General features: G+C 41.8%; 1 protein-coding gene across 1 annotated transcript in view; it reads right to left on the reverse strand.

The window, feature by feature from the left end:
• LOC109972202 (uncharacterized) overlaps positions 1-10774 on the reverse strand; it is a 34583-nt gene extending 23809 nt beyond the window's left edge. The window contains exon 1 of the mRNA XM_020620909.1: positions 9037-10774. Within this exon, the coding sequence (XP_020476565.1) occupies positions 9037-10650 (1614 nt within the window). The 5' untranslated portion in view covers positions 10651-10774. The remainder of the gene's footprint in view (positions 1-9036) is intronic.
• Between the last annotated feature and the right edge of the window lie 4916 nt (positions 10775-15690).

Consider the following 15690-nt stretch of genomic DNA (forward strand, 5'->3'; position numbering starts at 1 on the left):
ATCGGGCGAAAATTTCCTACCAGAGTTGAGTCAAGGTTGGGCTTTTTGAGCAGTGGTCTAATTATCGCATGCTTCAGAGTCTGAGGGACTCGCCCTGAGCTGAAGCAGGAGTTGATAAAAATGACCACCCAAGGGCCAATGATGTCAATCGACTCTTTAAAAATCTTTCCAGGTAGGGGGTCTAAAGGGGACGCTGCAGATTTCAGTTGACCCATACATTTCTTAAGTTGTATTATGGATATCTGTGAAAACAAAGTGAAGGTATGAGAGGGATGGGAGACAGGTAAGACATAAGAAGAAGAATGCGGGACACCCTGCCTGATGACTCGGGACTTTTCACTAAAATACATTAAAAACTCATTACAGACGATACTTGAGGTCTCACAAAATAAAGCATTGGAGGGATTAACAACTGCATTGATGGTTTTGAACAATACTCTAGGCTGATGTCTATTTTCAGAGATAATGTCGGATAGATATTGGGACTTAGCTGCGCTCACAGCTCTCTGGTATGCCAACCGGGTGTCTCTCAGTATGCCTAATGAAACTTGCAGACCGTCCTTCCTCCATCTCCGTTCTGCCTGTCTACAGTGTCTTCAGTGGGCACGGGTAACATCATTTAGCCAGGGTTGATAGGTGCTTCTAGACCTTTTCATCCTGGCTGGAACAATAGCATCCATAATCCGGACACAGGTGGAGTTGAACTCGAATAGTAAATGCAGAGATGCATACCATATACCATTTTTATAGTACATTTTTAATAGATGTAAATACAATCAAATTTAAATACACTTTACATTGGCAAAATTAAAACCACATGCTTCCATCTCTGTAATGCTGTGGTTTGGGTTAACCAGGAAAGTAAGATGGGACAGTTATGAAAGATCTGCTAAAATCTGGTAATATAACATACATTGTTTTGGTGCTTTGTGACAGAAGGTCCAGTTCACCAAATCTGCTTGGCAACAGGCTCCGGTCCTCACACGTGTAGAAGAAAAAGATTTTTTTTATTTTGAGTTTTCTGAATTCTGACGTGACATTTTGATTCTCTATTGCCACCTCATGATAGATTTGTGTTTTGCACCATTGTAGCTATAGTAGAAGTGGTGGCCCTCACAAAGAAGTCACAGAACGTGGGCCACACAAAGGCATAAAGACATGTATGTGTGTGTGTGTGTGTGTGTGTGTGTGTAAGAGCGCCCTTCCCTCCCCATTTCACACAGATGCACTGGCATGAGGTTGCATTTTTGACAGAGGTCTATGGCAAGCCCCTTTAATATTAAATAGGTGGGCAGAACTTAGATTTAAGATACTGTATCTGCAATTACATTTGACTAGTAAGAATTCCTCATTCCTTCATCTTGGGGTTCCTCCTGAGAAGCTAGAGGAGGTGTGCAGAGGGAGGAAAGTCTGAGGGGCTCTGCTCAGAGTACTGCCCCCGCAACCCGGTTGACCGACCTGAAGATGGATGAATGAATTCCTCATTAACTTGAATGGGAAAACAATTCAATTCAGCCTATCCAAAATGTGTTCCAGATATCTGGAACCAGTAAAAATTCAAATTAAAGATATCTTTAATAGGATTTTGACTAGTCATAATTCAAGTTACAGATATCTTTAATTTGTCACATATAAAAGATATCAAAACTAATTTTTTTGGGTATTACAAATTAAGATTTCACTAGTCAAAACTCCATTGTAGATATCTGAAACTGGAGTTATGACTAGTCAAAACTTTAGTGTAGATATCTTAAATCTGAGTGATTTCTAGATATTTATATTTACATTCTGACTAGTCAACACTCAAATTAAAGAAATCTTCAACGGGATTTTGACTAGTCATAACCCCTTTTGTGACTAGTCAAAATGTAATTGTCATCCTTACTGGTCACACACATTGTAGATATGTTGATTTATCATTTTTACTAGTCACACTGTAATTTCAGCTAGTCCACATGCCATTTTTAATGTCCAACATGCAGTGAAACCTTTTAAATGTTAAAACCTCTTGCCATTACTAAATTTAAGTACTGTATGTGTACTTGGTCTGAAAAAAAAGTGGTATTTGTACATCCATACTGAGAAAGAAAATGTCCGAGTCCATCGACCCAGAGCTTAAGCAGACTTTACTATGTCAGCTCCTTAGTACAAAGTCCACATAAGGTCCAAGTGAGCTGCAGTGAGACCTGCATGAAACTGGAAGGATAAAAACATCTGATGGTGAAGAACAATGGTCATTTACAATGAAGACACCAACAAAAATATCTAACTAGAGACACGACATATTTGACATTAAGAGCTGGTGCCAAGAATCATCAGACAAGGCAAGATACTTATTTGTTTATGACCAAATTACAAAGTGGCTACATGACCATGTCATATCCCGCCTCCTGTGCTCTCTACCCAGGTGTGCCCCTTGCACCAAACAGAGTATTTCCAGTATGCAAGAACACATCTGACATGCACTACATCCTGTTGTGTGCTACATGTGTGTAAGGGCAACGCTGGATAAAGTCCGGGCCTGATTCCAATGACATAGTCCCCAGTTCATGTGTGAAAACGGCTACAGTTATGGGATTTTTCCATTACAGGAATCTACCAAAATGTGTCATACCAAGTAGTGCTCATCACTGGTTCTGTGTTTGTTTCCACTGAGCATTCGCCAGTTAAATGTTCACATCTTCACGCCTCAACCATTTGCATTACAAGCACCATGTGTGATCACACAGCTGGCTGCCTGTGTGAGTGAGGAGCAGCCTCTAAACAGAGACTGACAGAGAGAAAACACAATGGGAAAACAAAGTGGGAAGGTCTGCGTCAAACCCGGAATTGTGTGGTGTACCACTTGTTAGGTTCTGATAGTGGAAATGTAGCATTAAACATTTCCTGATGAACAAAGTGGAGCATTTGCAAGAGTTGTCTAGAAGAAATTGTTTTCCCAGGAAGGCTCTGTTTTGACCTTCACCAACAACCACTGGTTTTTTATCTTAAAACGGAGCGTGAATATTGGACTCAGGTGTCCAGAGACATGAGTCCTAATGAAAACCTAAACTGCTTCATGTCTGCTGGGTATGTAGCAGAAACCTGCAAAAACAATTTTAAAAGGTGATAATGTTAGTCTTGGTTTTACACCTTGTTCTGCTTCTCCAGTGGCCAAAAATAATTCAAGCAGCTGTACAGCAAACTCTACATTAGCAAACATCACAGAGGGCTTAATATACCCTGCAGATGTATACATTTGATTTGATTTATTTATTCTTTCAAGCATGTAAAGACAGTTGATATATCAACACATAATTTTACACATATCCAACAAATGCTAATCCAATATCAATTTGCTTATACCTAGTACATGCTTGAATGGAGTAGGAAGAAGTCAGACTTATCCAGTCCTACCCCATGACATCATCTTACCATCATTGGTTTACAAGCAGTATCTCTACATAAATAATTCTCTTCTACACCACACAAGTAATATACTAAAGAATTATAACAGAGTGTTTGTTCTTGCATATATCTTGATTGACACATACCTTTATATTTATGTTTAAACTTGTCAATTCTAGTACTGTTTTTTATGTCTACACTTAAATTATTCCATAGTTTTACCCCACTTATGGAAATACAAAATCTTTTTTTGGTTGTACGTATAACATGAATTTTTAAATTTAACTGACCCCTTAAATTGTATCCCCCTTCCCTTTCATTAAATAGTTTTTGAATTCCACCAGGTAATAAATTGTTCCTGGCTTTATATATAAACACAGCGATCTTATATCCCACTAAATCAAAAAAGTTTAACAATTTAGACTGTATGAAAGCTCCATTGGGGTGATCCCTGTACCCCATCTTATGCACAATTCTTATCGCTCTTTTTTGTAATATATACAATGGTTGAAGTGAGCTTTTGTATGTATTTCCCCAGTTTTTAACGCAATACTCTAAGTATGGTAAAATCAATGAAGAATACAAAATGCGTAGTGCTTTCCCGTCCAAAATATATCTACATTTATTTTAGGTTACATTTTTGTCAGACCTATGGTATTACTATTCCCTCTGTACAGTCTGTGTTTCAGGTCTCTCCAGGGCTACACTTCTTCTGCAATGAGCCAATCAAACTGTACCCTACACTTCTCTAAGACTAGGTGAAGTTTTAGAGAAGTGCTGATGATTTAGAATTGTAGCTGCCAGGAAGCCTCGGGACCGGAAGATAATGTTAGAAGCCTAACAGGAAGCAAAGAAATATTAAGACAACTTGTCAGACACATGGATATGACTTTGCTCAGACAGAACAGCAGCTATTCCCAGATTGCCTCGTAGGCTATTTTACAATGCAAGGTGCCTAGCAAGAAGCAAAGTATGAAGTGCCGAAAGAAGCAATTGGCAGCCTGGTAGGAGGAACAATAGTCCCCTGGGCTCTCACTCAGCTCACCTCTACTCTGTTTTGCTGTTTACTTTACGTTTGCTCCAGAGTGCTCTCTTCAAACCATATCGATGTAATTCATTTTGCTCTCTTTTATTCTAAGGTCAGACCCCAAGCTTGTGACTTCATTTCTTGAAAGTCTGGCTACTCTGAACTACTCTGTCCACCCAGCACTGCCAATGTGTCACGGACCAAGCAGTAAGGTAAAAGACACAGCTTTCAAAGTTCAAAATAATGGGCTTTTTATTAACCCAAAAGTAAGATAAGACATCAGATAAATTGGGCCCTAAAAGAGGTCAACAAAAGATAAAGAAACTCAAAATACAGCAAACTGAACTGTCTGATACCTCAACAAAATCCAACTAACCTAACAAGTGACACACACACACACAGGGGAACATACTGTATATATTGGCTGGCCAAACCAAAAGCACACACAAGGGGTAGACCAAATACACTATCAAAGTAATCAACTAATAAACACTAAACAGACAGTCTGCTCTCAACTAAATATTTCCTTTAAATGTGAAGAAATTAACATACGGTAACTTGACAAATAAATTTTTAACATAAACTACCAACAAATAAACAATAAATTTCTCCCAAACTCCCCCCTTCCTTGTATTGGGCACTTGGTGCAGTCCAGGCGTAGTGGGAGGTATTTAAATCTGCTGCTTCCTCAGTCCAATTTTTTGGCTGAACTGCCCCCATCCATGGACCAGGAAACATGGTAACTCAAAAGAAAATTTACACATATTAACAATACAAAATTAATCAAACGTGCATGCTCAGTGATCAACTGTGTATGTCTAATATCAAACAATATTTACCTACAACTTAACCTACACACATAACAAAATTACCAACCCAAGTCCATTGCTGGTGATGGTTTAGCCCCTCACATGGTGAAGGCCAGGATGGAGGCCTTCACACAAGGATTGCTTGGTGATGCCATCCAGAGCATTTATTTGGTTTATTTCATAAAGTATGTTTCATAGGTGCCTTAAACTTTCATGAGAATAATCTGTATCCTTAAAGCTTTAGCTTCTGGGGCAGACAGTTTAACAAACAGTAGCATATGTACATCTAGCAGATACATCAGCACCATAATTGTTCATACAGAGTTGTGGTAGTGTCCGCCTGATGAATGTCTATTAGTCATTTGCTTTTAGCTCCGGTAAAAAATTCAAATTTAGTCTTCTGTGATAAGAACATTATGATTGAACGAATAAAATCATCATGAAAAACTTCCTAGTCACCTTTATCGTCACAGTCACCAGAATCATCAACATTATCATTGTCGCCATCAGTATTTGTCCTGCAGCACAGAAGGGTCATAGTGGCTACCAGCTGAATCTGAGTGGACTGTTCGCTGTACTGTGTTAGATATACAGTATATGCAACACATCATCAGTGGTGAGCTAGATCCAGCTAATACAGCAGCAAGGGAGCTGGAAAATCTGCAGCATCCAACAGCTTCTGCCCCAGGGTCATGTGTGTGTTCACTGGATTGCTGTAGCTTACTGTGTTATAAACAGATCTGACTGTAGTAGTCCTGAGCTGAGTTCATCATAGTCAGAGTCATGGTCTCTGATGCAAAAGAAAAATCCAGTGCACACTATTCGTTGTGTGTAGCATGTGTAGAACCCGAGTGTCAGCTACTGAGCATCACAGCAGGATGTTTGTTTTTACAGTGAAGTTGTAACTCCAACCTATAGGCAACCAAGGTCCTCAATGAAAGGATATCTGAATGTCTCCTTGTATTAAAAATTCTGTTTGACACCATGGCAGTGCCCATGAATACTCCACAGCATGACAACAATGTCCTTCAGGGTTGTCACAAGATGATGAGTCTCCTAAAGGCACCTCCCACCACCCTTAACAAATTCTGACCAAAAACAAAGAGGGAGCTCTCTATTTTTATTTAACGTAACCATCACTAACAGCATAACAGGTCTGTGATGAGGAGCCTCCTGCTCAGAGCACATCTTAGAGGAGGAGGAGGACAGAGGTGCAGCAAGGCTGTGTATCAAAGGTCACTCAGTCCACTCTTGGTATCATTTGTATATTAACACTACTAGTAATACTGGAGATGAATTTAAGACAGTGTGTCTGGTTTCATTAGTTTTGCCATTTGTTGGCTTTTTGTTTGTTGACAAACATTCTTGTATCCATAAATGTGAATACTCTGCTGACACATCATGTGTACAACCACACAGTCCACACTGAAGGTTAAAAGGTGAGTGAGAGTGTGTGTATGTGTGTGCACAGGTATTTGTTGACAGTCAGTTAAATGAATCGTAGTACCCTGTGATTACTCTAATGCATGGTGGGTAAATTCTCCAGTGAGAAAAGTTACCATTGTCAACAGAGTGACAAATCTTCATCTTTGTCCCCTGCTGTGTATTTATGTGTTTTAATGAGGACTTTTCAGAGGATTGTTTGGACCGCAGGGCAAGGATTCCATTCTTTTGGCTGGTATACAGGTTTTTCATAGATAGCATTTAGATTTAGAGCACTGAGTGCTGAAATGGAAATCTTTTTACAAGAAACTTGGAAACAAAAATCTTCCAAGGTTCCTTTTGAAGGTGCATAGTGGCTAAGCCCAGACAGACAGTAGCAGCCCACATTTTAAAGCACTTTACATGTTTTAGCCAATTCCTTGCAAATCAAGTATGTCGCTGATGATCATTTCACAGAGTGACTTGTGTTTTTCTTCATTCCAGGTTTAGAAGCATTGGTTTCACCGTGACATGGGTGATATGTGTTCAGACTGTTAAATGAAATATGTAACTTGGACTTAAGGTGCTAAAGCATGCAAAAACACGTATATGAGTGTAACACTATAATATTTAACATCGTAGGATTAATATTAAACTGAAAAGTATGTGGTTCAATTTTTACCAACAGTCTGAGTGAGCTCAGTTTGTTCTTGCTCCACCCTGATGAGTTACAACATTAAAATGATTGTCAGTAACAAGAGGAAGAAGAACAACAACAAGAATAATAGACATCCTTATTAATTTCAATTTAAATTCTTTCAAATATTTTACTGATTATACATCTGTACTTTGGTTTTAATGTAAAATAAATAGTAGTAGCAGGGTAAAGTCAGTAACAGTGAAATCAGAAAGCATATGTGTCGTTAGACCCCTTTTCCTGGGGCACATTCCCCAGTATGGATCTGCTGTGCCCCAGTAAAAATCACGTTCGTTTTAACAAGCTCCTGTATTTGGCAGTGGATACATTTAGATCAATAATAACAGAAAATCAATTTGTTCTAATCCAGAATGTCCAAGGAAAATACAAGCTGAGGCGCAGTGGCCACGGCTCGCACACTGACGTACCATACCCATGATATGAGGTGTAGCTCTGCAGTGCAGCGCGCACTCAGCACTAGGAGTGTGAAACAAAATAAAGGAACGTTAGTTTAGTTAGCCAGTACGTAAACTGATGTTGAATGTGAAGTAACATCAATGCATGTGATCAGTTGGACTAAAAACACTATTTACTACACCAAATAAAATGAATGACCCGTATGTTACATCATACATCACATGTAGTGGTCTATAGTAACTTTGGACAGTTCCTTCTGAATTTAAGGAATATAACATAATATTTGAAGCTCTTGTCATGCAGTCCAAATGATGTGCGTTGTATGCACAAACGAACCCCTCAGTGTGGAGACAGGGGTGTGACCACCAGTCATCTAGTGCACAACACAGTTTCGAAGTAACAAGACCATCGACATGTTATTGGGCCTTACGAGTTACAAAAATTATTTGATTGTTTTTCTTTTGAATTAATTGAATTAATGATTTGTTAACTTCATAGATTAACCTGTTAACATTAAAATTTGACAAATCAAACTGGGGCTTCTTGATAGTTATTACTGTGAAATGCAAAAGAATGCAAAGAAATATGCAATACAGGGCCAGACCTTCACACCATAAAACATGCTGAGAATGTTCTTACTATATTTTGAAATAAATATTTTCATAAAGTTGAATATCTCTACATTTTACCTTTACCGGTAGTGGTTTCAGTAGCAACAGTATGTCAGTGAACAGTGGGAACAGGGAAGTTCAGTAACAGTGCACAGCACATTTCATTCATGCAGCAGACGTTCAAGAAAAATGACTTGACTGTGATTTGAGGAATTAAATCACCCCCCTGTGCCCCAGTGGAGCTTTATGTCTAGCAACGCCCCTGGCAGAGAGAGCACAGTTCCATTTACCACTCCACAAATGAATATATATATGTGTGTGTGTGTGTGTACATATGTATGTATGTATGTGTGTGTGTGTGTGTGTGTGTGTGTGTGTGTGTGTATATATAATCCCAAGGTCTTTCATCAGTGCTATCATTTACAGCCTAACACTGACAGTGAGCACACTGTGAGTATGGCCACATTTTAAACAACAGTCCTTAAATGGTGAATATCAGTGATCAGTGTTCCTGGTATGAAGTGGACATCTCCATAACCTCACGCAGTATATATGAATGGACTCTGTCTGCACACTAAGTTACGCATGCAGGACCTTGCACGCTGATTTTAGCGTGAGCTGTTAATACAGACTGAAGATGAGGAACAATCACGTGTCCTGTGTTACCTGTGTGACCACAGCGACCAGGGACCGGACAGCGACCTGTGCATGAATATGTGACTCTGTAGCTCTCGCAGACGCCAGCTCGCTCTCGTCCCGCTCCACAGGTACCTCAGTGCGTGTCCCGGGGTGCACGCACAACTTCTTGGCGTAAGGAGCCCCCGGGTCCTCCTCGGCTCTGACTCTCTTCACTGCTGTTAATGGGATGCTTAAAGTTGTTGCTGCCGTTGCTGTCGTTGTCCGCTGAGGCTTCACATCCTCAGAGTCAGTGACTCGACGGAGGTATGGGATCACGAGCTGGAGATGGGATTGCGCGTGACCGTTGACCGTTTCCGTGGCAACGTAAAACGTTGACATCGGCCTGGAGCCCGCGGCGCCCACGATGCTGTTTAGTGTTGCTATGGAGACAGCGCCTATGCAGTGGTTGGTATATGTCTTGGAGAGTTTGGCAGCGCGCGACAACATCTGCATCCTCGTGCCCAACAGGTTCTTACCGATGGCTTTGTTCTCGTACCACATCACGTCGCTCGCGCAGCAGTGGTCCCGGGGCCGCTGGAAGAATGCCCTGCAAAGCGGATTCCGTTTGGACACGTACCGGACGAAGCTGGCGTAGGGACACAGCTCCGTACCCGTCTCATACATGCGCGGCAAGGTGTCCTCGTCTGGACGCTTCTTGGTCCAGGCGGCGGAGCGCGACTTGTGGTACGGTCCGAGAGCTTTAAAATAGACAAATTTCCTCCCGTCCTCATCGACAGCCAGGCCGAACGAGTCCTCCTCCAGCTCCCGCTGATTCTCCCGGCCCCTGGTGCAAAAATACATACATGTTTCGAACCAGACTTTGTTGAGCAACCCAAATGGAGTGTCGGTGTTGAACACAGCGGACTCATACAGTTTCCGCAAGTCTGAGCGCGTGATGGCTTGTTTCTGCACCACGGGACCGGCGCCCTGCTCCTCCAGCCTCTGTATGACCGCGGCCAGGGTCAGGTTGGCGCTGCGCAGCTCGGGGTCCTTGGTGAGGTCCAAGGTGCGGCAGTAGGGTGGCTCGTTTAGGTATCGGTTCAGTGAGCTCCGGATGCTGATGAGGGACGACTTGCTGTATAACTGTCCACTTTTGGAGCGCGCCTCCGCGTAAAAGGAGCGCAGCACCGCACAGAGCGCCTCCTTGTCCAGAGTTTCAAAGTCTGGACTTTGAGCTTTCTCACTGAGGTATTCCCTGAAGATCCTCACCGCGTACCGGGTGGCCAAGCGCGTGTTTTCGCTTAGTCTGTTCCGCTCTGACCGCTGAAGGTCTCCCTCTAGGTGACACTCCAGCCCCGCGGGGATGCTGCTGCTGAAGGGGTCCGCCTCTCCCTCCTCCTGTCCTCGGTCCACACTCCGCATAACGACCGCTCGTGTTTGCACGGCGGAACCGCTGGGGTCCAGCACTGTATTCTCCGATTCCCACTCCAGCTCAACACCATCTCTGTCAGACTCTTCGTCTCCCCCCCGCCCCGTGATCTGGACCACCTGGATCTCATCTTCATCTTCCTCCTCCTCCTCCTCCTCCTCCTCATTTCTGTTTCTCTCAGGGCAGCTCATCTGCTCCCGCTCCTTGTCTCCGCTGGCAGGCATTCTCGCCATATTGCGGTCTGTGAAGCAGTCCTCCGGCAGCGCGCATGCGCTATATTGGACCGCAGCACTGAAAGCCTTTTGTGTTTAAGTGACCTTCAGCCGTGCACACGCTTTTTTAAGGTACAGGGAGCGAGCACAGCGAGAGGGTAAATTTGGAAGCGCGCTCCCTTGTCAAAAAGCTGCAGTATTGGACTGCATATTGGACCAGCAGCAGGAACAGTGTGTGATGTGGTGAAGAACAGGACTGCAGGACTGTGACCTCTAGTATCACCATGAGCCAAACAAAGCCCCTGTCATGTCACTGTCATATAAAATGGGTACATAATATGAGTATGAATGTATAATCATTATGATAAATCCAGTTACAGTAGCCTTTGCTTCATTATTGCTTTTTAAAATAGTTATGTGCTGTATACATGTGCAGAGCTCTTTTATATGTGAATGTGCGTACAGCATATAGTGGGCTATGCAATTTATTTAGCTATTTGTCTGTTTAATTTGGTATATTTAAATAAGCGGGATGTTGACTCATGTTTGTATGTGTGCATGCTACAGTCACGGCCAAAAATACTGGCACCCCTGCATTTCTGTCAGATAACACACCTCTTTTCCCAGAAAACTGTTGCAATCACAAAGTCTTTGGTATTCTCCAGTTTATCTCCCTTGTTCACACTGGAACAACACGAAAAAGCCAAATTTGATACATTCCACACAGGAACTCCAAAAATAGCAAGGCTTGATTACTGACAGGACAAAGCAGACCTCAGAAGTCTGATTAATTGCAAATATGGGAATCTGACCCAGCAAAGTCAACCATGTGAACTAATTATAGTGGCACTGACTTGCACTGAAACTATGTGTCATAATCTGGTATTAACACCATCACCCTTTCAGTTTTTATTGTGCTCCATTAATATGTCCCAAATGAAGTTGTGCTTAATCTGGTTACTATGAACTAATTAAAAAGAGGACTACTGGTTTCTAAGATATAGTGCTGGTACATAAAGAGGGCAGTGAGCATGGTGGTGGCTGGGGCTTGTTACAGGTTAGTGTAGGTCAACAAAACACTGAATTTTACTTTTGGATGACCAATGTTGTTTCCTTAAGATATGAGCATTTCAAGTTGTTTCATACCTAAACTTAACCAAGCCGTTACCAAAGCATTGTCACATCATAAAAAGGTCAGTTATGTATTTAACAGTTTACCTATGGCATAGCTCCTGCAGTCTGTAAGGGGGCAACACTCCTATGGGATGTATCAGAGGGTAAGAAGAAATGATCCATGTTGCTGTTTAGGTTGGAGGCCTTGTTGGTAATATTATAAGCTGAATGTGAACTCTACTATGTTATTTTACTGAGTGAGTCAGAGATCACCTACCTTTTTATAGCCTCTGCCAGAAGTTTATTATTATTGTTGTACCTTGACATTTATTGTTATTTCTGTTCAAATGCATGTATTTGGTCCCTAATTTGGGCTCTGTTAATAAAAGACAGCAACACTGATCCAATGCCTTTTTCTGATGTGCAGTTATATTAGCAGATTTTTTTTATAGCAGCTTCTTAATATAGTATCCCATCATGCTCTATGCGTGCTCCCAGCTAAGAGCACTAGTTCCTCTCCTGAGCAAACATAACCTTGATATACAGCCTACACCCCACGTGCTGCTCTTGCTGCTGTTTGGATGACATCATCTTATCCCATATAAAGATATTGTGTCTGTTACTGTCACAGTGGGGACAATCATAATATGCTGTAATTTTTATTACATTGTGGTTCATAGAAATGCAAAACAAAAGAGATGGTAAACCTATGAAATAAGGATGAAATTATTCAAACCCCGCTGAAAAAAGAAAAACTGTCTTCAAATACAACCACACTTGCACTGTGAAATGAAAATACCCCTTTTACAGTTTAACAACACATTTCTTACTGATGAGTACCTCCAGCTGACATCAAACAATTCATTTCAGTTTTATTTGTATAGTGCCAAATCACAAGAAAAATTATCTCAGGACACTTTGGGCAACAACAATGATAACGACAATGTCAACGTCAACGTCATCGTCATCGTCATCGTCGAGAAAAACCCAATAAACCCCCCTGAGCAGCACTTGGTGACAGTGGGGAGGAAAAATGCCCTTTAACAGACCCCGGCTCTTGGTGAGCAGCCTTCTGCCTCAACTGGTTGGGGTGAGTGGATAGAGAAGAAAGAAAAGAAGAAAAGAAACAAGACACAACAAACACAACCATAAACAATCCAGCACTGGGCAGGTTGATGTGGCTGATGACTGCTCATCAGAAATGTAGAGCTCCACAGCCAGGTCGACCTGCAGAAAGGTACAGGGAGAGAGGAGACACTACGGGAGAGAGGAGACACAAAGTTAGTGATGGGTAGTGGTGGTATATAGATGCATAGAGAGGGAGGAGAGGAGATGAACACATTCCACATTGGACTGAACCTCGCCTCCATTCAGGGTGAGATACTTGAACATCTTCAAATACTTTTGACTCATTATAGACAATAAACTCAGTTTTGATCAACACTGCCATCCATAACCAAGAAAAGACCCTGCAGCCCCTTGATGCTATACAAAAGCATGGTATCTTCCTACCATCACAGTGCCTCCAGAATCACCGTCCTACAACCACACTCAGACAAGAATGGACAGAGCCATCATCTGCCTAATACACTTATGTAACAGGTAATGGCACAGATTGACCCCCTCAGTCCACAGGCTTTGCCTCTTCTGCCATAGCAGCCCTATATACTTATACATATCATTGACAAGGTTTGTATACAGCCCGACACATCTGTGCCTGGGGATACTGTACATGTGTATACAGTATATGTTTCGGGTGGAATTCAGGCAGGGGTGATTTTGTAAATGTGGCTGAGTATATAAAATTGTCACCACTGATTTTTGATGCTGTAAGTTAAGTCCCGATACAGACGTGTGTGTGTTGGCTCTCCCTCGTGCTCATCTTGTTTTTCACATGTGAACTTTTGTTCTGTTGTTGATGTGTGAGTTGATATGGGATAAGGATAATCACCTTTATTGGCCAAATATGTTACACACAAGGAATTTGTTTCTGGTACAGAACTGAGGCAGCCATCTGCAGTGTCAACTCAACCGATGGCTCTAGCCATTGGTTCAATGTCTTGCCCAAGGACACTTCGACACGTGGACTGCAGGCACTGAGATTTGAGCCTTCAACCTTCCGGTTGGGAGACAACTGCCTTACCCACCGCACCACTGTCGCCTCCCGGGAGGCTCTATCTGCAAAGCTTTGCACCCAATGTGGGGGTTAGGGTTATGTTGGTTGATCCTGGAGCTGTGCAGTCTCAAGCTCAATAGCTGACACCAAATGTACCCATTTAACTCTTCTTAGCCAGAGCACAGATAGCCTACCGTAATGAACCCATTGAGCTTAAAAACTAAAGCAATTTAACTACTTACCTAGCTAGACACCATTGTTAAGCTTAGCTTATTGTAGCTTAAAAGGTGTAACTGTCCAAATGACAGGTTTCATTTGAGAAGTGGGTTTATGTTTGATAATGAGTTATTACTATTGAGGAATTGGTTGAAATGTCATAAATAAGATGTTAAGTGTTAACACAGATGAGAAGATCTGAGAAATGTATTACTTTTGTTGGTAAAGAGGTTTATTTTGAAGGGCAGTGTGTCAACCATGTGACTGGAGTTGAGTGAGGGGCACCAATGTGGCATTATGGGACAAAGACAACATGGACAGAGAAGAGACATACAGCCCCAAAGTTATTTTCTGCACATGGTTTTAGAGGCGCAAATGGTGACATTAAGAACAAATACAACATATGTACACCACATATGTTGTATTTGTGCTTAATGTTGTTCATGTGCCTGTATTTGTATATATTTAAGATTCTTTATCGTTACTTTGTCTGTAGTTTTCACGGTGTCTGAGGAAACACAGAGAGAGAAAAATAAAACTTTCTGAAGACATCTGTACGAAGCGTGGCGATCCTTAAAACTAGAACTAAACCAGTGCAGCTACAGTGAAAACGTGTACCTAAGGGGTCAACCGCTCAGAGAGGAAGAGAGAGGGTGTGCCCGACCACTGGAGCAGCACATGGCCAAGGACAGCGTCGGAAAGGCGGCTCGCTGATCCACATTCAGGGGAGAAGACGAGAGCATCGGCTGTGGACACCGTCAGACTGAGAGTGCGTTTCGTCACAAAGACACAACGTTGACCGGCAAGAGCTACAGTTCTGTAGTATCCTTACTACAGGTTTCAGTGTGCAGTGTCTGTTTCATCCCATTGCAACCTTCAAGTGCACAGCGCAAGTACCACTACAGACGGTATTGAGTTAGACTGTGCTAACGTTACCTCTACAGTTCATCGACATTGTGAAATTTAAAAGTAAAGACCTGTTAAGTAATGCTGGTTTATTAAGGTGAAAAGTAACTGGGTTGTTGCTATAGGGTAGGGTAGAACTTTATTGATCCCACAGTGGGGAAATTCCAGTGTTCCAGCAGCAGTAAGGGACAAAAACAACAGAGAGCAAGCAACAAGACACTATAAGAACAGATACCACACACCGATCTTGATAGACAAATTCAGAAACCATGGAAAGAAAAAAACACAAAAGAGGACAGAGTTACTGGAACTCGCTGCTGCTCCGTGTGGTGCGTTTTAAAAAACTGATCGAGAATACCCAAAAACAAGATGGTACAAGCATTTCAAAATAGCAAACACCACAAGGATCTCTTAAAAACAAATCAAGAATCTTAAAAAACAGTTCGAGAATACCAAAAAGCCAAGACAGTACAAGCATTTCAGAGAAAGTCAGTCAAATCACAGACAGGGCTGTCTGTGGTCAGAGGGGCAGGGGTGGAAGTGTACACATTCCTACCATACCATACCATACCAACTTTATTTATAAAGCACTAAAAACAACCAGAGTGGACCAAAGTGCTGTACATTGCAATAAAACAATATAAATTATAAACCACAAACAACAATATAAAATATAATCAATCAAATGACTAAAATCAACACAAAAATAT

Source organism: Monopterus albus, unplaced genomic scaffold, assembly GCF_001952655.1.
Source record: "Monopterus albus unplaced genomic scaffold, M_albus_1.0 scaffold250.1, whole genome shotgun sequence".
In the NCBI taxonomy this organism is placed as follows: Eukaryota; Metazoa; Chordata; class Actinopteri; order Synbranchiformes; family Synbranchidae; genus Monopterus; species Monopterus albus.